Source organism: Thunnus albacares, chromosome 3 (genome assembly GCF_914725855.1).
Source record: "Thunnus albacares chromosome 3, fThuAlb1.1, whole genome shotgun sequence".
In the NCBI taxonomy this organism is placed as follows: Eukaryota; Metazoa; Chordata; class Actinopteri; order Scombriformes; family Scombridae; genus Thunnus; species Thunnus albacares.
The window spans coordinates 35,608,483-35,635,927 of NC_058108.1; the positions used below are offsets into that span (position 1 = coordinate 35,608,483).

Sequence of the window (27,445 nt, forward strand, 5' to 3'; positions counted from 1 at the left end):
CTTGAGGCTCCAAAAGCGAGTAAATCCCCATAGACCCCCATGTTAAACTGCCCAACTTTACAGCAGAAATAAACTGTACGGGGGGGGGGGTGAATTTTTTTTATAACTCACCCGTTTAAATTTTATTAAGCTGTAAAGTTATGCACAATAAAGGACATGGCTGCTTTGAGTGACAGGTCCGCCAGCCACTAGGTGGCTTGTTTCAGCCATTCGGCCCGCCTCTTTGCCCATTTTTGATTGGCTGGGAGTTAGGCAACGTCACGCACTGCCAAGATGGCGACGGCCGGAGCGGCTCACTTTGAGCTTCAAAACCGCTCTTCAGAAACCAACGGGTGACGTCACGGTAACGACGTCCATATTGTTATACAGTCTACAGGGGGGGCGGGGCAAATTATGGGACGCGCTTGCCACTCTTACCTGAACAAGAAAGCAGCCGTCACCATGGCAACGGATAGACACCATGCTTCATATTTTCGAGAAACAAGGCTTACAAAGCGACAGATCAACTTCGTTTATTAATTAGGCCCAGACCTGTTTGGCGCTATTTCTCTTGGATGTTCATTTTTCCATTCGCAGCCTCGTGAGCTGCTTTTGTCTTTTTTCCACTGTCCGTGTGAACACATAACATCTATAACCATGAGATATGAGATATGCTATTATGTTATTCTCTTGTTTGAGACGGTGAAGTTATTTGTGAAGGGGAAACAAAAATGTGACGGAACTCTTACATTTGTATGTTGTTTCCTCCGTTCTCCTGTCCAACGTGCACTTCCTGTTAGGATTGATCGTAAGCCTGCACCGGGTTCACAGTCCACTTAACACGCCGCGCTAATTTGATTGGGACGGCCCTTAAATATGGCGAACGGAGGGCGGGAGTGGAGGGGATGGGGGCTGGTTTGGGACCAGTCACAGGGAAACTCTGAGAAACGTTACTGCTGTTAAATATTTGCATTGGTTTACAAAAAAAAAAAAAAAAAAAAACATGACAGAAAAGATAAATGAATAAATAAGGCAAATCTGTATTTCTGCATCTGTGTCACCTCACAGGAGGACAACGCTGCCTGAATGACCAGTGATATTAAAAACAAGGCAGAAATAAACCCAAAACATGTACTTATATTGGTCAAAATTAAGTTAAATTAAGTTATGAAAAATTAAGTTAAGAAATTTCCAAAACTCAAAGCATCACGCTGTCTGTTGGTTAAGGCTCCAGATGGAAAAAGTCTGAGTGGTTTCTAGTCCAGCGGGCTTTGGAAAATGAGTCTGACGCAGCCGTTCTCTCCGTTCAGCGGCTGGATGCAGAACGGGCAGGCGGCGTGGAAGGCGTGGGTGCCGTACGGCAGCGGGATCTGACTCCAGTACGCCGTCGTCTTCTCCGAGCAGACGTGACCGCAGGGGACGAAGGCGTGGGTGGGGGGTCCCGCGTCCACGTAGAGGCCCGCCTCGAAGCCGAGCCACAGCGGCACGTAGGGGCCCCGCGCCCTGCACATGGGGCACTCTCTCTCCTGACAATCCTCCTCCACCTCGGGGTTGCGGTGGCCCCCCCAGCCGTGGTAGCCGTGCACGTGGCCGCAGCGCATGTAGGCCCACGGCTGCTTCTCGTCCAGAACGTCCTTTCGGCGCAGGCTGGGGAAGGCCAGCGTGTTGAAGCCCACGGGGCACTGAGGCCGTCCTGCGTTCAGCTCCTGCCGCAGCGCCTCCAGGTGTTTGACGGTGGGAGTGTGCGCCAGGCCCTCGGCCGTCCGCCACAGCAGGGTGGCGCCGCACAGGTCGATGAGCGAGCCGTCCACCAGCTCGTTAGACTCGACGTCCACCTGAAGGAGAGACGAGAAGAAGAATACAGGTCATCAAACCACTGCTGTTTAAAGTCATTCCAGACCACTGGAGCGCCCCGGACACGTGACCACAACGTCCCCGGTTCCATTCTAGCCGGAGGACCTTTGTTGCACGCCATACCCACCTCTCTCTCCACTCGTTTCCTGTCCAATAAAGGCATCACTTCCTGTCTCGCTGCTCTTCCACTAGATTCTTAAAACGCAATAAAATCTCTAATTGAGGGTTTTTAATTGGTTTTACTGCAAAAGTTAAACATGTTTCTGGGGTTTAGCATCCATGTTGATGGATAAATGAGTATCTAATACAGCATTAGATATTCAAATTCTAATCCTTTATGATTTGATACAATTCATTTGTTAACATTCAAAAACTACAGCTCCCATGAACCCTTTCACAACTATTATTTTATCTCATCATAACTATTTTTCATACCCAACTTTTTCTATGATTTTGTGAGTGTATTTATTTTGCCTTTTTTTTGCCTTTATTGGACATTCAGTAGTGACGTGGCAGACAGGAAACAGGAGGAGAGAGATGACATGGAACAAATATCCCTGACTGGAATCAAACCAGCGATGTTGTAGTTATGTAGCATGTGCGCTAAACATTTAGCTATCAGAGCGCGTCATGATTGTATTTTTACGAAAAAGAAGTTTTTACTGCTGCAGCCGCTCGACTCGCCTGTTCTGTGGAGTTCAACCTGCAACAACAGTACTGAACAAACATTATTACATTGTGTTATTCTGTTTGTTTATTTACAATCCTGCCGAATCAATTGAACTACACAACATACAGTTGGGCACATTTATGTATCAGGGATTTCAAAACTGAAACCTGACACCAGTGATCTGAGATAAACACAAAAGACAAAGTAAAGAAATTGTCTAAAACTGGTTCCGAAAAACGAGGAGTGTCTTTTTAAAATCATCTTCAAAGCATATTTACGGAGGTTAATTCATGTCCAGGACATCAGAAATGCGGAGGGTTACTGTTCGTTCGACGCCAGGCAGGAAGTGACCACCTGAGAGAGATATATGGTGTCCTATGAAGCCGTAGTTTGTAGTATGTTGTATTGATATTTAAATCCTAATATTCAGGGACACGATCTTGTGCTTGTGTAGCGTGTGTGTAGGGGTCACCCACCATCTTGCCTCTCTGCTGAGCTGATCTGGTCTCCCGCAGCATGAAGACGTTACCGCAGACTGAGATTTCCCTCCACAGGCCGGGTTTGGAGTCCTGGATGAAGCCTTGGCGCGGGTGCATCACCAGGACGCCGTTGGTGGTCAGTCCGTCCATCTGACCATCCTGCATCCTCCACTTGGCTGCTTTCTCCTGCGGAAAAAGAATTCAATGTTTAGTCTGTAATTACACAGGATATAAATAATGAATCATCAGCGAGGAGCGCGTCCTACCCCGAGGAAGATGTTCTTGGAGGAGTCGAAGCCCGCGGCGTAGATGCGCGCGGTGTAAGGTGGGTGTCTTTGGCAGATGATGCGGCAGGCGAAGCGGGAGATGGTGCTCTGAACCGACTGACCGTCGGCTTGGCCCTGACCTCCGGGCACCGTGTCCGTCACCACGAAGTCGATGGGATTCTCCGTAGACCGCCCGATCTAGTAACGAGCAAACGTTTAGGTTTGAGTATTTCAGTGTATCTTCAGGGGATGTATATTATGACACTGTGTCACGTTATTTAATTAAGTGGCCTGCATTGGATGACCCACTAAAGCTTGACTCAAATCAGGTCAAATTACACGAGAGAAGATCCTGGAAATGAACACCAGAAAGATGGAGAGTCAATGAGAGAACACATTTATTTTCTTAAATTCCTCATTTACAGGTTATTTATACAGTTTAAGCCTATTTATAGTAACATTTATTTATTCATTCTTATGGTTGTAGCTTCTCATTTCTTTCCTAGACTGACTTATTTACTGAATGAAAACATTTTACTGTAATTTTGCTGTCTTGGTCTATTCTGTTCACACATCTATTTCCTGTCCTGGAAGAAGGATCCTTCCTGAGGTTTCTTCCATTTTTTCCCCCCATTAAAAAGGTTTTTTCCATTTGAATCGAGGGTCTAAAGTTAGAGGATTTTTATTGTAATATGATTGTAAAGCCCGCTGAGGCAAATGTGAGATATGTGATACTGGGCTTTATAAATAAAATGGACTTATCTCACACTGCAGTATAAAATGTGACCTTTGAGCTCACATTGTTTTGCTTCATGGTTTTCTGTGGGTTGAGAAGATTATGCAAAGAGGAAAAAAAAAAACCCTCATTGTATAAATGATGAAGTCCACGGTGGTCAAAAAAAAAGAAACAAAAAAAATAATTTTCTGTTGCTGTGAGGAAGTAAATATGTTGGAAATATGAGAAACTGACAGTTTCAAATTACAAGATTTTAACCAACAATGATAAAAGAATAGCAGGACATTATTCTTGTTAATAATTCTTTTAGTTTAGTTCAAGTGCTGGGCGTAGACTCAATAAGGTTAATTATGAAGCTTAATACTCTGTTTGTCCTGACAGTCACCTCTGATTAGTTTTTATTGCTCACTATTTCTTTTCTTTGTCTGCCCTGCAGTTACTCCTGTTCTTCATTCCCACATTTTCTCCTCAGTATATATAAATATATATATTGGCCTTCAATCGCCAGAACTTCTAATGTTCTACCCAGTCTTCTGATTCAAGCAGGTTCCTGTTTTTATCTGCTTTCGACGGGTGAAGACATGCTTTAAAACCAAATATCCGGAGCTATTTGTGAAGATTGTTTTAAGGTTTGTGTGTTTAATCTCTTGTTCCTTAGTAACTGTCGTCTCATTTACATATTTAGGACAGAGACAAAGGACGTGATCCACAGTCTCCCCTTTGACTGCAGACATCACATGTTCCGCTTGGATGCTTCCCAATGAGGTGTAGAGATTAATTTAATTTAGTGTGTCTCAGTCTAATCCTTCTAATCAGACACTCTTCTTTCCTACTTTTTTCCCCCAGTGACCTTCCCTCTCTGACACAAATGTCTTTATTTAGTACGTTTATCCCATAACCTCTTAATTTTGTTCCATATGAAAGCTTTAGTGTCTGTCTTACTTATTGGTATCGCCAACTCTACTTGTTTTACGGTTTCATTCTCTTGGACGCCTACATGAGCTGGCGCCCGTAAAAACAATTCCTTGCCTAATAATTCTATGAAAAGATTGCAAGATTTCATAGAGGATATCCTGTCTGCATCTTGAAGAGGTTTTTTTTTTAAGACTAGCCGGGGTTGCACTTGAGTCAGAACACAGTAATATTCACAGAAGTTTGACTTCCTCTCTTCACTGTAGAGCCAATAACATTACCATCATTTCAACTGCATATACTGACATACGCTCAGTGGTGCTTTGTTTCTTCTTTTTACTAACTTTCAACTCTGGGACATAAAATGCACCACTTGTTTTTCCATTCTCTGGAATCTTAAGACCCATCAGTAAATATATGTACATGATGCCCACACCTTTTATGTAGTATGGTGTTCACATAAGCCTGCCGATTGAATGCATTTCTGCTTGGACGTACTTGTTCCGATATGGAGAAATCTATCATTGGTTGAGGCAGTAACCATGATGGCATTCAAACAGTTTGATTGATGACCCAATCGTTGATTTCCAATTCTTTAAGTTATATCTGAAACTACTAGCTTTTTGATTTTGTTGCTTTCCTACCACACGTCTATAACCTTTTTTATAGGGTGTAAATCCTTATGGCTCTGCAGATTTGCCCAATAATTGGCCCTTAACTGTTCCCCCAACTTCCAACTGACGTGTTAACAGACACAACACAACCGCAGTGCAATGGGCTTCAAATGAATTCCCAACACAAACCCAAATAGACCTACCAAATAAGAAATCCTTTATCCAATTATACACTTTACCACTAAACACCCATATTATCTAATTTTAAGACCTTTCTTCCACATCATGCCTTTTCTACATCAAAGAAAACACCCTCTTTATTTGCTCCAAGCATATTAAATCCACCCTGACATGGTGAGAATAAGTCTTTTATTTCCCCCGTATGGTATGTTACGCTCCCTGTTATCATCCTTTCTATGGTCTTGCACATATGTGACGTTAGAGCTATAGGCCAGGCCAAGGTTGGGTCTTTTCAAGGACTTCTTTCCACACTACTGGAAACTTGCCTTCCTCCTTATTACAAAGCTCAAGTGGTTTTGCCAATGCAAACTCACTCAGATTGGCTGACATTGTGTAGCAGACATTGTCTTTCCCAGGAGACGTTCATCTTTTGTTTACTTGGGGCCCTTCTCAACTCATGAGTGGTGAAAGGTACATCAGAAAAGACGGGGCTGAGGGTGGAGCCTGGTTATATGCAGATGCCCAAGCCGAGGACCAGTTTATGTTGTCCTCCCATGTGTGTGTTTATTGGTTTGTTCAGCCAGTAGATAGGTTTCCCTCATGTCTCACCCTTCTGTTAGGTCTGTTAGTTGTGATAACATCTTGTTTTGTCAAAGGGCCCTACAATAATTCAGTTACCTTCCTTTATTTGTATTTGTTGGATCTTTTTGGGAAAATAAACCCAACTTTGAAATTTAAACTTGTGTTTCCTTGTGCCTTGACTGCTTGGTCCCTGACAGCAGGTGTAAACACACTCAGAACACACTGCGATCTAAATGGGATTGGATCCAACGGACCACACCCGGAAGCGGTCAGGCTCGCATTGCAATCGGCTCTCAGCAGGTGTAAACGCAATCTGTACAGTGTGACCATAAAAAAAATCATCCCAGGAAGTTGAAAGGTCACCGAGCTCCGCCTCTTCCTGCCAGATAAGCTACAAATAGTAGCAACTAGAAATCTGCCCTCGCACAAAAGTGAATGACGTCCGTTCTTATGGCAGCAGTTTCCTTGATCTGGGATACGACGTGTTTGTTGACAAGTCCGCCAAGTTCCACCCAGCTAATTTGCATATTAAGATCCAATCACAATGTGGGTACAGCTGAGAAAACGAGGACATATTTTAATACTGGGTGTAAATGCAAAGACTCGTTGATTGGATCCATCCAGATACAATCGCATTAACATGTGTTTTCCCTTATCCAAATAACCAGATACAGACTGCATGTTAACGCCAGGTATAAATGGAGTATCAGGTAGAGCTCATGGCTGCTACACACCTGGAACATGTCGGTGTTGCTGTCGTGTGTGTACTCCACCACCACCGTCTGCGCCCGGGATAGAGTGTATGATATACTGTGCTGCTCCTTGTTGCTTATCGCCTTCAAGAAGACAAACAGAAATGATCTCAGTAGGTAAAAAAAAAAAAAACAATGAAAAGGGTTTCACACACATGACACATCACTTTCACCTGTGTGTTGAGCTCTCACCTTGGCAGCCTGAGGTGTGCAGGAAGTGTGGACAGTGCTGGGTTTCACGCCGTTGGCTTTGGTTCTGCGACACAGAGCGAAACGACTCTTCCGCCTCCCCTTATCGCCGTTGGGCAGAGAGCCGTTACACCTGGATACACAAGACGGAAAGTGTCTTATAAAACAGTCACAAAAGTTCCACACGGGTCATCGGGGCATCAACACAACTGCTGCAGAAATCATTTAAAAAGGAACATAAATTGTTCCACTGTGTTTTAAACTGTGTAGGAGACAATGTCAGTGAATGCAACTGCCTTACATCTGGTTCAATTGCAACTGCCGAGCAGCAGAAAGAAGAGAGAGAATGAAATTATTACCATCAGTGCAGATGCAGAAGATCTATGTAAAATATAAATAAATATAATAATAACTTTATTTACATGGCACCTTTAAAAACAGAGGTTACAAAGTGATTCGACAGACGAAACAAAATCAGGATAGGCCTGTTCAAAAAGCAATAAAACAACAGAAAACCAAGAAAGGCAAGATAAAATTAAGATAAAGTTAAGACAAGAAGACAAAAGACAGTAAAAAAGATAAAAAGACAGTTGTAGGAGCCAAAATATGTTGTTATTTCTGTTTATATATTGACGTGGGCATCACATATTGCGTCACTTACGTGGGTGTGGTTTCCTATTATTTTACCTGTTCACTTAGGTGGTGGTGGGAGTTTTGGACAAAGGGAGTCCGTAGAGCTCTGATATTTTCTGTTGACCGTCACCATCGTCTGTTCATTCATCATTTTATTTTCACAGACAGATTGCATTTTTTTGTGCAGCTGCTTGTCAGATTCTTTCATTTTTGTCTGTTTTTTCAATAAAACATCAGTAAAACGTCATCTGGACTTCGGGATGGTTTTGTATGGACATGTCACATATAGGAGCCTACTAAGTCTCTTAGCGGCCTTTTTTAAAAAAGTAGTCGCTACAACAGTAAAAAGATAAAAAGATGGTAAAAAGACTATTAAAATGGGTTTTAAGGAATCTCCTCAGGTAGGTCATTCCAAAGCCGAGGGGTCCTGATGGCAAAAGCGTGGTCACCTTTAGATATAAACCTCGACTTTGGAGCAGACATAAGGGCCCCACCTGAGGATCTACGGCCATACACTGGAGCCAGAATCCAGACGTGCTCTAAAAGTGATCAGTAAAATCTTAAAATCAATTCTAAAACCAACAGGGAGCCAACAGAGAGAAGCCAGATTAACAGATTAAAGCAGTGTTCAGTGAACAGGTAGAATATTTTATACACACATAAACATACATAAAAGTGTGTTTTAAGCATGTGTGAGTGTTCTTACGTACAAATCAAATCATATATTTTTAACACACTTTAAAAAAATGAAACCTTTCTGTTTTTAAATGTGATCCATCATCGTCCAGTCCTGGTTTACACTAATGTGGAGTTTCAGTGACGACAGATTGTGACAGTCTGGGGTGCCAGACGGCTTTATTTCAGTTCTGGACACAATAACACAAAAGCAAACAAAAGGTCTGAAACCACAGAGCAGACACAACTCTCCTGACGTCCCTCGACCTCCCTGAACCACAGGCTCTCTCTTGTGTCCACAGTGAATGGCCTTCAGTCAGGAAGTCAGCTGCATTCTTAGCTGTGGTTTACTTTGTCACACGGTTAACTGGATTTAAGCTCCGTTATGCTGCTCAAGAACAAAAAACTGGACTCAGTTTCTGTGTGTGTATGTAGGAGGTTTGTGTTCGCGTCCTTCGGGTTCATATTTCCAAATTATAGCTGAACCAAGTCATTAAAAACGTTTCCTGTCACACTGAGAAACAGCTGAATATCAACATCAGCCCACAGTTTTACATTCATCTAGTACTGTAAATACAGACAGTGATGGAAAGTAACTAAGTACTTTTACTCAAGTACTGTACTTAAGTATAATTTTAAAGTACTTTACTTGAGTATTTCCATGTGATGCTACTTTCTACATTTCAGAGGGAAATATTGTACTTTCTACTCCACTACATTTATTTGACAGCTTTAGTTACTTTTCAGATGAAGATTTGACACAATGGATAATATAACAAGCTTTTAAAATACAACACATTGTTAAAGATGAAACCAGTGGTTTCCAACCTTTTTGTCTTTTGACGTCTTACAAAAAGCAGTGTGTAGTCGGGGTCACATTTCACATGTCTATGAGTTGTTAACAGCTCCACCAAATAGTGATTTTTCCCTCTAAACTTCTCACATGCTTTCATTTCAATAAATGTTCAAATGATCCAATATTTCAGCAAAAATCAAAGATTAGAGAAAAAGTCCAAAAACTGAAAACAGATTTGTGTATCAGAACTTTGTTTTTTCTTCTTTCCTCTCCCATTAATCATCTCACCACCCCTCAGATTTATCTGCTGACCCTTTGGAGGGGCCCGACCCCTAGGTTGGGAACCACTGGACTAAACTAGCTAACTGTATATAAAGTAGTGTAAACTAGCTCCACCTCCAGCAGCTACAACAGTAACATGCTGCTCTAACACTGATGCTTCACTATTAATAATCTAATGATGTCATATATAATAATATATCAGTCAGAGGGACCAAACCACTACTTTTACTGCAATACTTTAACTACATCAAGCTCATAATACTTATGTACTTTTACTGCAATACTTTAACTACATCAAGCTCATAATACTTATGTACTTTTACTGCAATACTTTAACTACATCAAGCTCATAATACTTATGTACTTTTACTGCAGTAGGATTTTTCATGCAGGACTTTAACTTGTAATGGAGTATTTTTTCATTGCTGTATTAGTACTTTTACTTAAGTAAAGGATCTGAGTACTTCTTCCACCACTGGAGACAGAAATGGATTTCAGTTTTGATTCTTTACAACATGTAAATCAGCTTTGGAGCTGCTTTAGGAGGATTTTTATCTCTTTTGATGAGGTCAGATTAGCAGTTTTCCAACTGCTTCCCGTCTTTGTGCTAGGCTACGCTAAAAACTAGAGCTGCAACGATTAGTCGATTGACTGAAAATTTATTTCTAAGGCACCTGTTTTAATAAGCGAAGAATTGTTTTAGGGATTTTTTAAGAAAAAAAGCCACATTTGCTGGTCTCAGCCTCTCAAATGTGATGATTTGATGCCTTTATGTGTCATAAATGACAGTAAACTGAATATCTTTGGTTTCTGGGTCGTTGACCAGACCAAACAAGACATTTGATGATGTCACTTTGGGCTTTGAGAAACTACAACGGGAATTTTCTTTGCTATTTTCTGACATTTTTTAAAGAACGATTTTTCAATTCAATCCAATTTTATTTATATAGTGCCAAGTCACAGTAAAAGTCATCTCAGGGCAGTTTTCACATAAAGCAGGTCTAGACTGTACTCAAAACGAATGATTGTTAGTTGCAGCCCTGCTAAATACATTGTGGCCCTCTATCCATACTACAGGTAAAAGGGCAAACAAGAGTATTTCCCACATAATGTAGGACAGAAAAGGCTGATGAACAGTTTCAGTCGAGATTGAAAAGCAGGATATTGTGGTTACGTGTTTTTACAATTTATCCATCTGAGCCAACAGGAAGCCCGTTAAACACAGCTTTAATTGAACTACATTTATTTTGCAAATCATCATGAAGAACATTATTCTGGTCCTGAAAAGCTGAATGTTGTGGTAGCTGTAATTAAAAGTCAGTTTAGCTGAAGGTTATCTTCAGAGCCAGACCGCTGCCAGCCGCGGGTCAAGTAAACATTGGAGTTCAGTTATGAGTCGATCCATTCTTTCACGGGATAATGCAAACTTCCTGTGTTTCAGATAAAGTGACAGCCACCTCCTCTCTTAGACAAACTCAGACCACCCCAACTCTACTGTGGCTCCACTATACGACACAAAAAAACCCAGACCTCAGTGAGGAAACCTCTGTTTTCTCAAAAACTTTATGGCTCTTGAAAATTAAACCTTATGACCAGTATAAGTGGCAGTTACAGGGTCTCCCAGACAGTTTAATTTCACATGTGGACACAATAATAAAAAAAAAAAAAAGCAAACAAAAGGTCTGAAAACCACAGCAGCCACAACCTCCCTGAACCACAGGCTTTCACTTGTGTCCACAGTCAGCTGCATTCTTTGCTGTGGTGGAGATTCTCGGCACATTTAACTGGATTTAGGCTGCTGTGAAACCAAAAAGAAGCGGATTGAATTTCACACTGTACATAAAAAAAATGCTCGAATAAACGGATTTGTTTAATCTAATTTATCTGGACAAACTTGTTCAAATGATCTAAACCAAAAGGATGTGGGCAAACTTAGAGGAACACAGCTGTAAGACCAACAATAGTATCTAATAGTTGTTGAGATATTTCACAGAAAACCAAAAAATATCAACCTGCTGGTGGCACTGGAGGGAAAAGTCAGAGGATCACCAAATTCTTTAAGATTTGTCCTCTGGAGAACATGAATGTCATAACAATCCTTCTAATAGTTGTCATTGGAGTTACAACTAGACGCTGCTTTATTATTGGAGGTCACTGGTTTAATCTTTAACAATATAAGCTTTTCATATGTGTTTTTTTTAAAGGATTTGACTGACAATTCTCTACTTTCTTGAGTCTTTCCTCTTTATGCTACTTGATACTTCTACTCCACTACATTTATTTGACAGCTTTAGTCACTGGATACCTTTTTCCAGATTAAAATTTGACATTAAAGGATCAGTCTGGTGATTTTCTGTATTTTTCTTATGTCAACAAATCTCATGTTTGGATCCAAACCAACAATGAACTGATCTACTAACAAGTATTATGTGTATCCGAAGCCCGATATGTCTTATTCCTCTGTGCCGTAGACCTCCATTGTTGTCCAAAAACTATTAAAAGCACGTCAATGAGCCACATCGCTGCACTGGATGACATGTTCCTTCATCCCTAAAGACGGTGGTTACCATGACTTGTTTAGAAACTGCTCCAAAGAGTAAAAATAGCGATAAGTTATTTGAGAAATTTGACATGTAGCACGACAAGCTAGTGAAGCTGTTTTTACTCTTTGGAGCCGATGAGATAGTAACCCTCAGGAGTGCAACATGGTTTACAGAGCTTTACTAGCTTTTGGTATTACATATCACAACATCTTGACATTTTACTAGAGTGATTTGAGAAATTTATAGTGTAGTACAAAGTCAAGAGGTTGTGACATGTAGCAACAACAAGCTAGTGAAGCTGTAAACAGAACCGTGTTTCCGTGTTCACTATTTTTACTCTTTGGAGCCATTTCTAAACAAGTTATGGTAACCACCATCTTTAGGGATGAAGGAACATGTGACCCAGTGCAACAGTGTGGCTTATTGACGTGTTTTTAATAGTTTTTGGACAACAAAGGAGGTTTACAGCACAGAGGAGTAAGATTTATCAGGCTTTGGATACACACACACACACACAATACCTGTTAGTAGATCAGTTCATTGTTGGTTTGGATCCAAACATGAGATTTGTTGCCAATAAGAAAAATATAGAAAATCTCCAGACTGATTAATGGACTAATGGAAACAAGTATCCAGTAACTAAAGCTGTCAAATAAATGTAGTGGAGTAGAAGTATCAAGTAGCATAAAGAGGAAAGACTCAAGTAAAGTACCTCAAAGCGTATTTAAGTAAATGTACTTATTCCATCACTGCCTTTGACTCAGATGAGTGAGTATCTTACCCCAGCACAATGAGCTCTCCATACTTGACTGGTCCTTTGGTGGAAGCAGTGGAGGTGGAGATGTTTTCCTGACCAGGCGAAAACATCTGTGCAGCCTTCAGAGGGAAGAACGCCGAGGACTGAAGTTCCTCCGTCGTCCTCAGAGAGTCTCCATCGGCGCAGGAAAACAACAACAACACATCACCTGCAGACAGAAAAAAAAAGTCAGAAAGTTTAATAACTGGACACAAGCACTTTGTGATGATTCAAGCAGGTGAAACTACGATGACTTCATGTTTTTCACGCTGTCAGAGAAGGCGTCACTTTGGATATTTCACCTAAAAATTTAAAAAACTCTCTTTAGACAGTCATACAAACACAGGCACACAAAGGCTTCAACACAACACTATTCATTACTACAATACACCCACACTTGTCTTTGTGCTGGGAGCTGGGAGCAACAGTGGCAGACAAAGTATGTATTCAGTCCAGCACACTGAGTGGGGTTGTTAGGTGTAAAACAGGGCCATTTGCGTCCGTGACGGGGGTGACTCACTTAGCAGCACACTGGAACTGATGTTATAATCCTTTGTACCACGAAAAAAAAAAACAAGCTGAGCATTCATTCAGAAGCCCAGTTCTGATGTACTGACACAGAAACTGGGGATCGAAGAGGAGCCAACATCATCGTCAATCTACAAGTTACACAACTCTGCTGGTTGTTGTGACAAATTCTGCGCTGTAACTAAAAATGAGTAAAAAAACAGAGACATGTAATTATTAGGGGTGTGCTTGAATACAAATACGTTATTCGGCAAAGCACAAATAGTGGGGTTTTACGAATATTTGTTTCATATAAATTATTTGTTTTCAGGGGGAAAACAAACAAAAAAACATGTCAAATACCAGCGTGCAGGTCGGTTGCATCGCTATCTCAGTGTCTCTCCTCTGCTACGCTGTTACGTCTATCAGCAGGTCTCAACAAGGGGAGTCACATCCACCTGCTACATGACGCACATTTCCTAATTTGGACATCACTCCCGGAGTTGGGGGTGTTCCCCAGAGATAAAGCTGAACTACTGACACACGCTTCATGAAGACTTATTGTAACACTTTAATATTCTAAAATTAAAAGCCTAATAAAAACAAAAACAGGATTTTTAAGCCTCTTTCCACCTTTATTCAAATACAAATACAAATAATTTTGCTGCCTCAACAAATACAGATACAAATACAAATACTGGGCCTTCTGCACATCCCTAGTAATTATCATATATTCTGGTCTTCCCGAGTCCTGTCTTGTTAAAGGATCATTAAGTTGTGCAAAAAAGGACACCAGGTAGAAATACAGACCACCTTCTAAACACTGATGAGTCGAATCATCAGTCGAGAAGCCTGTAAACTTTTACAGTCTTGTCTTAAAATGACCTTATTGTGATGGAAACAGAGAGGGATGATCCGACTCTGACGCTCTCAGCTCCGGTGTTGAACGTTATCGAAATTGGCTAAACTACCTTTGAACCAGACGCCGGTGCAACCTCCTCTCCCGTCCAGTGAGATCCACTCTTCAGCTGACAGCGCTGTCAGCAGCCAATCAGGAGAGACGCTTGGATTTGATAACCAAACTAATACCAGGAAGACAGTTTTTTTATTCCTCAGACTGTGTGGAAATCTGATGTTTCCACATTACTGATGATGAACAGCGAGCATTTGAAAAGACATTTATAAACACGGCTAATGTCACTGGTGAAAAGATGTTTTTTCACTGACTATTTGAAGTTGACGTTGATTAAACCTTCACATTTAGACCATGTTTCACTGGGATTTGCAATACTGGCTTTCAACTGAGAAATTTGGATGTGGTTTAGCTAAGGAGGGCTCCCACACCAGGTCTCAAACCCCCGGTCTCCCAGACCACGGACGACTGCACTGACCACTCATCCAAAGCTCAGCTCCAGCAGACACACAGACCTGCAGCTCTTTAAACACCTGTAACACAGAGACAGCGATGTAACCTCACTACACTACAAGTCCCGACCTGCACGTTGTTAACTTTTATTTCTTCCCGAAGACGAATCGTACAAAATATTTGTATGAAATAAATATTTGTAAAACCCCTCTATTTATATTCAGCTCCACCCCTACTATACAGTTCCATATATATAACATTTTATATGAAACATTAAATGCTTTGAGATTATGTCTTGACCACACTTCACCTTCAAGTGCAATATGACTTTGGAGAAATACCTTCACACTAATCAATATCGTTTCTCTTTCAAGCTACAACTGAACAAATTATCAAAATTATTGATGAGTATTATTGAATATTTATAAGAACAAAAAATATGAAGAAGAAGCACGAAACACAAGCATATGATGAATTAAAATAGTTAATGGTAAGCCAGGTAGGAAATTAAGGGCTTTTTTGCCCTCATTAACTTTATTTCAGGGGCATTTTGGATCATTTCCAAAACTGTCTCTCTATTCAACCTTAACTCTACTGTTAAATGGTGCAATCAGTTTAAAACAGCCCTGTTTACTCTTGGTTTTAAAATGTGTCTTGGGCGATTAGATCACAAGTCAACAGCGCTGAATACAAGTGTAAACGACCACCAAGATATATTATGATCTGATCACTCAAACCACTTTACTGAGGTAGTCTGGGACACATTTGACCACATATCTTCTGTCTGCGACAAGGATGTAACAGGAAAGTACATCATCAACGCAGGACGTGGTGGTTGTTTTGGTGACAACATGCCAACGCCAAATGACTGTCCTGCCAATCTCATCAGTTGGAATAGCCTGTATATATATTAGTTCTTTAAACATTTTTATTTTCTTGGCTAACCTGCGTGAAACAAATCTGGTCCTTGTCTGGCGACAGACTGACATAATTGTGCGCACGCCCCTTTATTATAATCTCTACAACATCTGAGAAGCACACTGAGTTTTCTTTGGTGTACAAAATGAATGAATGATCTTTATTGTCATTATACTCAGATACAATGAGATTTCGTATGGTTTCCCCCAATATGGATAAAACAAAACAAACACATGAAAGCAGCAGCAGAAAATTAACAGAGTTTGAACTTTATAAATATTAATAAACAGATGCTGAATCTTTGTGTTTATAAATTGTGTCTGGTAGCAGACAGCGTTCCTGTACATAAATTAAGATTTTGTTGTTGCTTTTGTCTATTTTTTGTCTGATTTCCACAGTAATATTCTGGCTACCATTGATGAGATGACAAAGACCAACGATGAGATGACCCCCCCCCCCAAGCTGTACAGCAGAAAATTGATGCATATTTAGATGTTCCACTGATCCTGACCAGTACACACCACACCGCAGAAACCTTGGATGGAAATTTGGAAAGAACCACTTCTACCGAATGATAAAAGACTGCAACAAAGATGCAAGGCGATGGAAAGCTCTTCGGTGGATCGAGTCTGGGGAGACGTGGCATGATGCGCTGTTTACGGATGAAACCACAGTAGCTCTGAAGCTCTATGCCAGGTTTAGTTTCCACAGAAAGGACCACTTTGTTGCCAAACCACAGCCCAAACATCCCTTAAAGTTCCATGTCTGGGGAATGATTTCACGACATGGTGCAGGTCCTTTGGTCATCTTTGAGGGAATCATGGACAGACAATATTTTACACTATAATTAAAAGAAGTTTCAGCACCATACACCAGGCGGATCATCGCTTCTTCCAGGACAATGATCCAAACCACTACTGCAGGCTTGTATAACCTCGGAGGGAAATCAACTGGGTGAAAACTCCACCAGAGTCACCAGATTTGAAACCTATCGAGCTCGTTTGGCACTCGATGAAAGACTTCATCCGAAAGGAGGCTAAGCCAGGCACAAAACACAAGAGCTTGTCCAAGCCAGAGAGGTCTGACGAGACTAGACTGACCCAAGATTTCTGCAACAGAATTATTACAGGCTTAACAAAAGTACAGAGACTGGTTGTGCAGAACAAAGGAGGGTAATTCACACACACATTTACGCCTCTTCTAAATAACAGTGTGCCATTGTTTTAATTGTTTCTGGTTTCATCTGGTATAAAACAAACATAATACTTCTTAAAAACCATCTCCTTGTGGTTTTTTTCCACAAAAACAACACTCATCCTGGCAAATATATTATAAGATCATGAGAGGCTAATGATGAACAAAATGACTTGTTTGTATTTTCTTATACGTTAAAATGAACAACTGTCGTTACATCTGTTGTGTTAGGGGTCAAAATTGACTGCATATACTTTCCTATAAAAAAAGGAGAAAAGTCAATTTAATTTCCAAAAACAAAACTTTACTTTGGTCAATCACACAACAAGACTTATGAACAGCGTCACCACCCCAAAGTAGTCCCTAGACCCTAAACTAGAAGAAAATCACCCGCAAAAGCATTGTGAACAAGCTGCGGATTCAAATACGTCATCAGCGGAGTCTTACGATTGGTTCTTCCGGCAGACGAACATAACCCTTTACATGTTTGTCCCTGCAATGTTACTGTTGGTAACGTTACTGTTAGCAGCTAACGCGGCTGCCTCACAACCTCACGACGCTCATAAAGGAGGAAGTAGGGGGGTCGTGCAGGTACAGAAGCCTGGTTGACCCAGACGTTTCCAAGTCACACCTTCAATACCGAGAAAAATCTGGACATGCTTTGCAAAATACATTAAGTCTCTAACTGTTTATTTCACAAGGGCATTTAAAAGCCCCCGTTATCCCAAACCCAAGGGCAATTTTACAGTTTTTAGAGGCATTTTGCCTCCAACCCTGATGGTAAGGCTCACGTCTTTAAATTCCTCGTTTTTTTCCCGAACACCAGTCCAAAACCCAACAATATTTGTATTACTATCTTATAAAAGCAGAAACTCCTCACATTAATGGAGCTGAAACCAAAGAATATTTGGATTTTTTTGCCTGAAAAGTGACTTAAACAATGAATCGATGATCAAAATAGTTGCCGACTGACTAATTTTTACAGCTCCAGTTAATGGAAAAATAACTAATCATGTTTATCTTGTTTGTTTAATAGCAGAAAAGTTGAAGTTAGTAGATCCATGTTATTTACATCAATGACCCCAATGAGAGAGTTATTTTTAAGATGATCCATCTGTTCCTCCAAAACCTCCTGTGGCTGAAACCCACCATGAATCAGCTAAAACACACTTTTTTCAATGCAATAATACTTCAGTGTTGTTCTTACCACCTCCGCTAACCAATTTCCTGAGGGAAACCCTGCCGTGTTGACCAGGAAATCTGATGGGTTCAGTGGCTGAAAGACATTTATAGTTCGCCGCATCGTGAGGAGAGAAGCCCCCCTGAACCGGCCCCAACGCTCCATCATGACCAGAGCTTATTTCACTGGCCATGAATACAGCCAGTGAAATGAAGGGGGACAGAGATCCATTCACTGCCTGTAACGGGACACCAGATAAGGAGGACAACTTCTAAAGTGACTTCACTCCTCCAAAACAACCGTCCTTTTGTGCGTCTTTCCTCTCGTGACGGAGACGCAGCGAGGTGAATCACACGTCGCTCTGTTCACACCGCGACTCAAACTGATTTCATCCTTCGCTTGTGACTCAGATCTCATGGTGTCTAATCAGCCTGAACAACACAAAACTGCTGGAGTCACTGCTCTTCACACAACCGAGTTTCAACTTCAGTTTGTCAGCATTTCCATTTAAGTTTTTGACATCATTTACTGGAAGCGTCTTTGCTTTATTTGTCTATTTGCGTTGTCATATTTTACTTTTCTTTCAGTATAAACTGTGAAAATAGAAGCTGACTGCAGATTATTAGGCCTTGACAGATGTCTGCACTTTATTGAGTGTTTTCCTGCTCTGAAATGTTTCCTCTTTCATTCAGAACATTTAATGCAGAGAAAATAACATAATAATTCAGCAGTGAATGTGCTGAGAGACAACAGTCAGTCTGACCTCAGCTTTATGTGACGACGTCTTCAACCTACAATCAAACTGCCATTTGATATCTACACGCAAGCATTAATTCTTTCCTTTTGAGTGCAGTTTTCTAAGGACAGTGTGATAGTTAACCTGACAGATGGTGAACGGTGGTGAATTTCAGCTTCTGAATTATTTATCCAGGGAGGCAGCGAACAACCAGGCTCACCAACATCACCTGGTCTGATCTGGGACAACACGACCGTCAGTTTCACTTCACGATGGATAACTTCCTTCATGGAGGACTTTGGCACAATAAAATGACATTTTGGGACCATTTTTTAAGCTGTTTGTTTTGAGTTATTCATCACATTAATAGATATTACAACAGGGTTCAAAATTAACTTTTTTGTCCATTGGCCAAATGGATAGTTAATGTTCAAATTTTACCAGCCACTCAATAGATTACCATTGTTTTTTGGTTGGTGAGTGAAGCAAATCTATCAGCCACTTGCATATTTTACCAGCATTTGGATGGTGACTGGTGCTAGTTTTGTGCCCTATATTACAACACTGGGCCAGAGAAGCCCAATTTATAGTTTACACATCTGCATTTAACATGAGAGTTTGCACCGACCACTTGTGTGCAGTCTCATATTTCAAGGACTGATGCAGACCATAATATCAGGAGTCAAACCTGGTGCACCTTCCGGAGGTCACCCACATTTACAATTCGACTGACATCTGAAATTCCTATTAGTGCAAAACAGTTAGTAAGTCAACTAATTGCTTGTATATTTTGTTCGGGGATTCAAAGGTCTGGTGTTACACTCACTAACGGCTGAAAAAATCTCCCTCATCAACATATAGAGCTGTGAAGTGGAAGCTGTGTTTTTGCCCATTCTGTATTCCCATTTTAACTTTTTCCTTTTAATTATATCTCTAATATAATTTAACATAGAAACTCAGGACTCTCCTGGATAAATTAACAATCCTAAAGCTTTATATTAGGACCGCCAGTTTCAATTATTTCAACTTTGTTTCTGAGAAATCATGTTTTGTCTGTGATTTTGGCGGACAGCTAAGAATACTACAATACCCATGAGCCTCGCCCGCTGTTGCTATGGAGAAGAAGTGCGAATCAGAGCGTAATGAAATCAAAATGCTTCGTTGTTGAAGTTGTAAACAAAATGTGGCGCCATAGTTGCTGAATTCACTCATAATTGACCCAGAAATTAAAACTGAACCGACTCATGCTACAGATTCGTAGATATTTTATGTATTTATTCTATTTTAATCATTAATTTTTTTATTGAAAGTTTAAGAATTCAACATGTGAAATCAATGAGCACAACTGTTTTCTTTGAAACACAACAAAATTTAAGCCCCCAAACTCCCCAATCCCTTCCCAACCACCAACAACTATATGTTCTTTAGTTACACATTTCGTTTTAAGATCCCGTACGTTCTTTATCAATGTTGTCCAGAAATGTACTGCCCTTGGTTGTGAGTTATTGATTCTTGCTGAAGATAGTAGCAGGCATGAAATGTCCAGAAAATATCGAATCAAGTGAACAACTGAAATGTCATGTGGAGGTTTCCACTGCTAAATTAAAATCTTCTTGGCGATTGCTTTATCGCTAACAGGAAGAGTGAGGGACAGTACACTGGAAATTGCCACAGAGGATTTGAACCACCATGAGGAAGCGATTACACTTCTGACAAAATTGGACTGTTATGGTTTTGAAAGAGGAAAAGGATCACCAGCATGAGGCGTACACTGAGTTTGACTGGATCACAAGAGAATATAGCGTTTCGCTGGTGGATTACATTGTCGAATGTGAACGTCAGTACAACAGAATAGGTAAGTTCAAAATGGAGTTTCCAGATGTTGTGTTAGCTTTCAAGCTACTAAATACTGCTGGACTTAATGTTAAAAGACAAACAGTTGGCGCTTACCACTTGTCCAAGCCTCTGCAAGTGAACAGCAAACGAGACAGTAGGTCAAGGTTGCAAATTCAAAATGCAAATTCAAAGGGCACGAATCCACTCGACAGATACAAGAGAACAAGATGTGCAGTTTGCCAAAGAACACATCACTGGGCAAAGGACTGTCCACACAAAAATGAACATGCAAAACAGACAGAAGATGAGAGACTGACAGATGTTGTTGAAGCCTTCAGTTCTCACTGATAAGCTGCCAGCTCTAGAAGGCACTAGCAGGAGTACTTGGATAGTCCAGCACATCACAGCATTACATGCTACAAGGAGAGCATTTACAAAAGCCAAATGCTCTGAGAAGATCCAAAGAGCCCTTCGTAAACAACTGCGGCCCATTGATGACTGATATGAAACAAGGGACAAAGTCTACCACAAACAGGTGGATTGTACAGAGTGGAAAGGTCCAGGTGTGGTCATCAGCCAAAATAGTGCAATGATATTTGTTGGCATGGGGGCACCTATGTACACAACTACACCAGCAGTGTTCTACTGGCTGGATGACTCCTGCAGTGTGATGGGAGTCCTTGCTTGTCACGTGGATGACTTCATCTGGGGTGGTTCAGAGACGTTCTCTACAACAGTCATCCCTGAAAGCTAGCAAATAAATATACAAGTAAATATTGTGGGTAGAGTAAACCCGACACAATGTGTGACATATCCATCCTGGCATCCAGTACAAAGCATATTACTGTTCAGACCCTGCACTGTGCAAACGAAGTTATCAGAAAACTGAAATCAGAAGAGGTGACCTTCAGGTTTCAGTACTTGGGGAAAGACAGCTCCCTGAAACTGGTGGCGTTCAGTGATTCCTCTCTTTGGGGAACCTTCCAGACGGAGGCACTCAAGTTGGACACCTGATCATGCTGATGGGAGAGATGGAAGATTCCCACCTAAACCCTGGTAGTCAAAGAGGATCAGAAGAGTTGTCCGAAGTATTTCAGCAGGAGAGACTTTGGTGACTTTGGTGATTGCACATTGGGTGGACATGACAGCATCAAGCAAAGAGTGATTGTCTGTTATACACCCAATCAGTCACGGAGAGGAGACTCCACCTCAATGTCAAGGAGCTCATCCGCTCTGGGATCATCCAGCAGATCAACCACCAAGGAACAGCTTGCCGACTGCTTGGCAAAGAACATCTGCACTCGTTCTGCTGAAGGCTCTCGGCGAAGGTGTACAGCGACCTAAAGGCTCAACAGACTAAACAACAAAGACTTTTCTACCATCAAACTCCAACCTCCGTATCATGACGTATTTCCGAGTAAAGCAGGACAGACAGGCGGGACATAATGTTGGGAGGAATTTGATTTGAACGTTGGAAAGTTGGTGTGTCACAATGAATCTGAGCTCTGTGCTGCTAAAAGTTTCATTGATGGGTGGATGTCATGATATTATTGGTTGAAATTGGTTGATTCAAGCCTACATAAGCACACATCATATTTAGTTTTACAGGAAGAAAACATGATTGGATTTTGATATAAAAATACAAAGAAATTGATTTTTTTGTAATTTTTGGGGGCATATATTGTTAAATAGGTGCACAATATGACCAGGGATGTGATCTAAAATGGTTTAAAAGGCATTTTTTTATTGTTATTGTCAAGCAGAAGTTTCATTAAAGTCTTAATATGTACAGTTGTCGTAGTGGTTATTGAGCCAACAAAGATAAATTAGTGACTTTTTTATAGAGCTGCAGAAGTTAATCAACTATTTTGACAATTGAATGCCAAATATTTGATGGTTCCATATTTGAGATTTAACTGAACATGTTAATATTTTAGACTGTGAATGCCATTTTTCCACTTTTTTTTTAACATTTTACAGTCTGAACAATAGATTGACTGATTGTGTATTCGGCAGATTGATTGATAATGAAAGTAATCGTTAGTTTGCAGCCTTACTTTTTCCACAGAAGACTTTATGTCTCGTCGTGGCAGAAAAAGCACAGGTGTAACCAATAACATGAACATTTAGTTGTGTCAGTACGCCAACATATGCACTACAAGGGCCCTGGAGCTGATAACCTCAATGGATTGCAGATGTAATTGATATTATTGATTACACCTGTGTTTGGAAAGTCCATTGTGAAAGAGGTATAGTGATCATTAATGTGTCTAGGTGAACATGCTAATGATTTATCAGTGTATAAATCACATGTGTTCGGTGTCTTCAGTGGACCAACCCTATAAACATGAACATCCATGACTGACTGAGTGATGAAGGTGATTGGTCAATTGTTGCCGATTCATATATCTGTCATTTCAAATTAAAAGCCCTCCAGTGTTTCATATATGGTCCAGCTATATTCTAGGTTTTGACCCGGTCTTGTTTAACTCCAGTCCTGATTGACAGACTCTGAGGAGGGTTATGCCAGACGGGTGTGTTTTCAGCTCTGAAGAGGAAATACCCCCCCGGCCCACACACACACACACACACACACACACACAACTAACCCAGTTCACCATGGCAACAGACAGCGATAAAGAGTCTGTGGCTGCAAAGTGTCAGTGAGCAAACTGTCAAACACATCAAACTGCCTCGATAAGACAGGAAGGGTGTAGGAGAGAGAGAGAGTGTGTGTTGTATTTAAACTAAATTTCATCCAGGAAATTTAAGTGTATCTGATAATTAAAGAATAAGTTTACAGGTTTGCAAGTGTGATCTGAAGCTTATGTGAGGCTTCAGCAGTCTGAGTCATATCAAGTAAAACTAGTTTGCTCCTTTTTTCTGGTTTACTGTGGTTTAGGCTGCAGCAGCTGGCAGCCAGGAGAGACGCACCGCTGTGCACAGACTTGTTTTTATAGATTTCTACTTGATTTGACTCATTTGAACGGCTGAAACTTCAGCGCTAGACAAACTTTTAAATACTTTTTTTTTTTTTTTTTTTTTTTACACAGAAGTAGGACTGTAGACTTCACACACTGTCCTGCTCAGAAATACTCATTAGAGCAAGAAATCTGGATTCATCCACCGCTGAAAATAGTCCCCAACAAATACACTAATTTCCTCCTTTTTTTAGTAAAGTTAACTAAAAACTACAGTGCCCAGCTGATTGCCTTGAACATCATCTTGACATTTTATGTGACTTTGCATATATTTGTCATGTTGTGACGTATATCCAAATCTGAATATTTCCTTATTAATATGATAATAATGATTTCAACTATAATTTGACTGACAGCCTGAACGGCGACCATCCAGACTAAACTTCGTCCAGGTTTTGGGTCAACATTTGCGTGCGGAGGGAGGTGGGGAGGGGTTGGTGGTTGACACATCTGAAAGCTTTTAATATGAGTGGACAGTTGGACAATAAAGGGCCAAATTTCAAGTCTTAAATGGGGAACAAAAGCAGCGTCTGCAGGGACAGATGCTCCGGCAGGATGGTGCATGCTAATCAGTTTGTGTGGCCGGAACAAAAGGAGGGCAGCTGGGCTTCACAGAGCCGGACAGACCGGCCTGTCAACCGCCACTGCTGGAGCCCTGCTTAGGATAATATATACTACACATTAATACTCACTGTCCCTGCTGTAATATTTATCATCTCTCTATGGTTGGTGTATAAAGTAAAGTAAGCTAAGAATTCAGTACCAAACACACTTTAAGATGCTATACAGATGTTACAGTGTAGGAGTCTAAAGTGACACAAAGAAAAACATTCATTTAAGCATTAAAGATAATAATCTTGTCATAATTAATTATTCAAGCAAATATTTCATTGTTCCGTCTTCTCAAATATGTGGATTTGCTGCTTTTCTTTGTCTTAAATGACAGTTGAACTGATTATCTTTAGGTTTTGAACTCTTGGTTGAACAAAACAAGACATTTAAAGATGTTAACTTTTGACATTTTCTAGTCAAAATAACTACTTGAATGATTGATAATGAAAATAACCATTAGCTTTAAACTCACAATAAAGAATCTCAGATAAGTTGTGGCTTTAATTATTTACATAAAATATTTTGTATTCTGGGATTGACAATTTCTCCAGTGTGTCAAAACAGCAGTCAGGTGTCCATAGTAACAGTGAAAGAGGTTTTCCTCGCTGTAATCATTCCTCCTGTTCATACTGGATATTAAAAGATCCTGAAGATGGAGGCCAAAATCCAGTGTGTCCACACAGTCATTTAAAAGTCTCTGTGAAGCTTATATGAGGCCTCAGCAGTCTGAGTTAATCATATCAAGTGGATATCTGACACATTTACAGTCTTTTTAGCATCAAATTCCCTCTTTGTGTTTCCTCGGACAGTGTTTCCCTGTTGAGCTGCAGGTGGAAGAATAGTAACAAAAAGAGGGACTTTGACACTAAAAAGACTGTAACGTTGAAAGATATCTACTTGATTTGACTCATTTGGACGCTGAAGCTTCATATTAGCTTCAGATAAACTTTTAAATACATTTTTTTTGTACAGAAGGAGGACTGTGGATTTCCATTGTAAGGTCATTATGAAGGGATCTTCTAATGGTCAGTATGAACAGGAGGAATGATTACAGCAAGAAAAACATGTTCACATGTTCATTTGGGCTCCTCATTGTTGTTTTAAGACACACTTGAAAAACCTGTCCTTTAACAAAATGTATGTTTGAAGTGAAAGAACAGGAGGAAGTGTTGGTTAAGCTAATGTAACGTTAATGCAATAGTTAGCATTGTATGAATTTGATGAATAACGAACTAAAAAAAAGCAGCTATTCGTTTTCTAACTAGCTTGATATGCAGCATTCATGCAGTCAGTTGTAATTTAGCTACATTTTAATGTTCGTTATGAGAATGAGGAGAAACTACTTTTTAAACGACAAACTTACCAAAGTTACCGGTTGTCCAAACGCAGCAATCCGTTCCAGTTACCGGCGGTGTAAACGGCTTCCCAGTAGAAAAAATAATACGTAAGCTAGTTCGACGTTAACTGATTGTTTCTACCGGTAAATGACTAACTCAACCAGGACTGTGACACTGGGATTTCCTTTCGTCTCCGTACTGAAGTTAACTCTCTGCATCCTGAACGAGTCTTCGTGTAAGCGCAGTTGATTTCCTAGGATGGCGACGGACCGACCCACCCTCCTCTGTCTCTGATTGGCTAGTACTCGTTCCCTTCAGTGGTTGATTGGTTAGGGTTGGGGTAAGAATATCAAAGTGAGCCAATCACAGGTAGAGTAGTTTCCATCCTGGGAAACTCGTGCTGCATTCATATGCTCCTCGGATGGGATGGTCCCAAATCCCGAGTTGGAAAATCGTTCTTCGGGCTTCGGTGTGTTCATGAGCTCTTAAATCGTAATGTGGAAACATCACGGACGCTACAAAGAAAATGTGTTGTGTTTTGTCCCAGATTGTTGCTGCACCAGTACATTCCTTAAATCCATTAAAATATTGTTTTACCTGACTTGTTATAAGGGTTACTGAAATATGAAATATGTACAAAGTATAAAGTATAACAGTATAAAGTTTCTTGCCATCAACCAAACATTTACTTTCGCCCGCCAGGTTTCTGCGTGTATGACGTCAACTTTCGGTAAGTTGTGTACCAACATTTTCGCTGACTTTCCGAGTTGCCATTCTGACTTGAGGGGGCGTTCAGGTTCATTTTCCCAGCCGGAAACTCACTTTTCTGATGATTACTTGAATGCTACATCGTTTCTTGTAAACTGTACCTACTTCCGGTGCGTATTTCAAAATGAAACACTTCACTACTTGGGTTTCAAAGGTGATGCGGAGCTGCAACAAGCAGAGGTGCAAAGAATTTTCATAAATATCATAAACCTCTATAAATTTATCCCAGCAGACAGAGAGAGCAGGTCATCAAAGTTGCTTTCATGAGTAAATTATGTTATGACTCGAGCTGTCTGCTAAACAAATTATTATCTGGACTTTAACCTTAGTCTACGGATTGCCACCATTATGTATAACACGATAACGTACACTCACTGACTGCTTCATTAAGAACACTTGTGCAGCAATCCAATACAACAGCTCTGCCAGAAATTCTACTTTTAAGAAGCTTCTACATTTTCAGTGTTTGTTTTTGTTTTTTAGACTTTTCAGAATAATGTGCTCCAGTACACCACCACCACCACCACCCACTATGACCTCAATAATAAGCTAAATATAATATCTAATATAATTACATGACCATAGATATTGACATCTTTTCATGTATTTTTTTGTTCAGTGAGCACACAGGTTTAATTTTATGAGACAAAGAAAGAACAAAAACCAGAACTTGTTTTTCACTTTAGAGAATTGATTGACTCTCTCTCTCTCTCTCTTTCTCTCTCTCTCTCTCTCTCACACACACACACACACACACACACACACACACACAGTTATGTTTCCATTACTTCAGAGGACATTACATTACCTAACCTTAACATGTCCCCAAACTAACCTTAATATAACCATAAACTAACCCTAACTTGAAACCAAGTCTTCACCCTGAAATTAATGATTTATGTTAAAGGAGGCGAGGCACAACATGACATGTTGACATGTGTAAACCTGGAATACCTGGCACACACACACACACACACACACACACACACACACACACACTGTATCATATATAAATAAAACTCGCCTTGCCTTCATAAATCAGTTATAATCCCTCAACTGTGTTTGGTATCAG

General features: G+C 40.5%; 1 protein-coding gene across 1 annotated transcript; it reads right to left on the minus strand.

The window, feature by feature from the left end:
* Window positions 1–497: 497 nt before the first annotated feature.
* LOC122974174 (E3 ubiquitin-protein ligase pellino homolog 1-like) lies at window positions 498–25,859 on the minus strand. Its single transcript, XM_044342137.1, has 7 exons — window positions 25,632–25,859; window positions 12,924–13,107; window positions 7,217–7,346; window positions 7,007–7,108; window positions 3,249–3,446; window positions 2,980–3,168; window positions 498–1,814 (listed from the first exon to the last, which is right to left on the minus strand). The coding sequence occupies exons 2-7, from the start codon at window positions 13,007–13,009 to the stop codon at window positions 1,236–1,238; spliced, it is 1,284 nt and encodes a 427-aa protein (XP_044198072.1). The 5' UTR covers window positions 13,010–13,107; window positions 25,632–25,859; the 3' UTR covers window positions 498–1,235.
* Window positions 25,860–27,445: the final 1,586 nt, after the last annotated feature.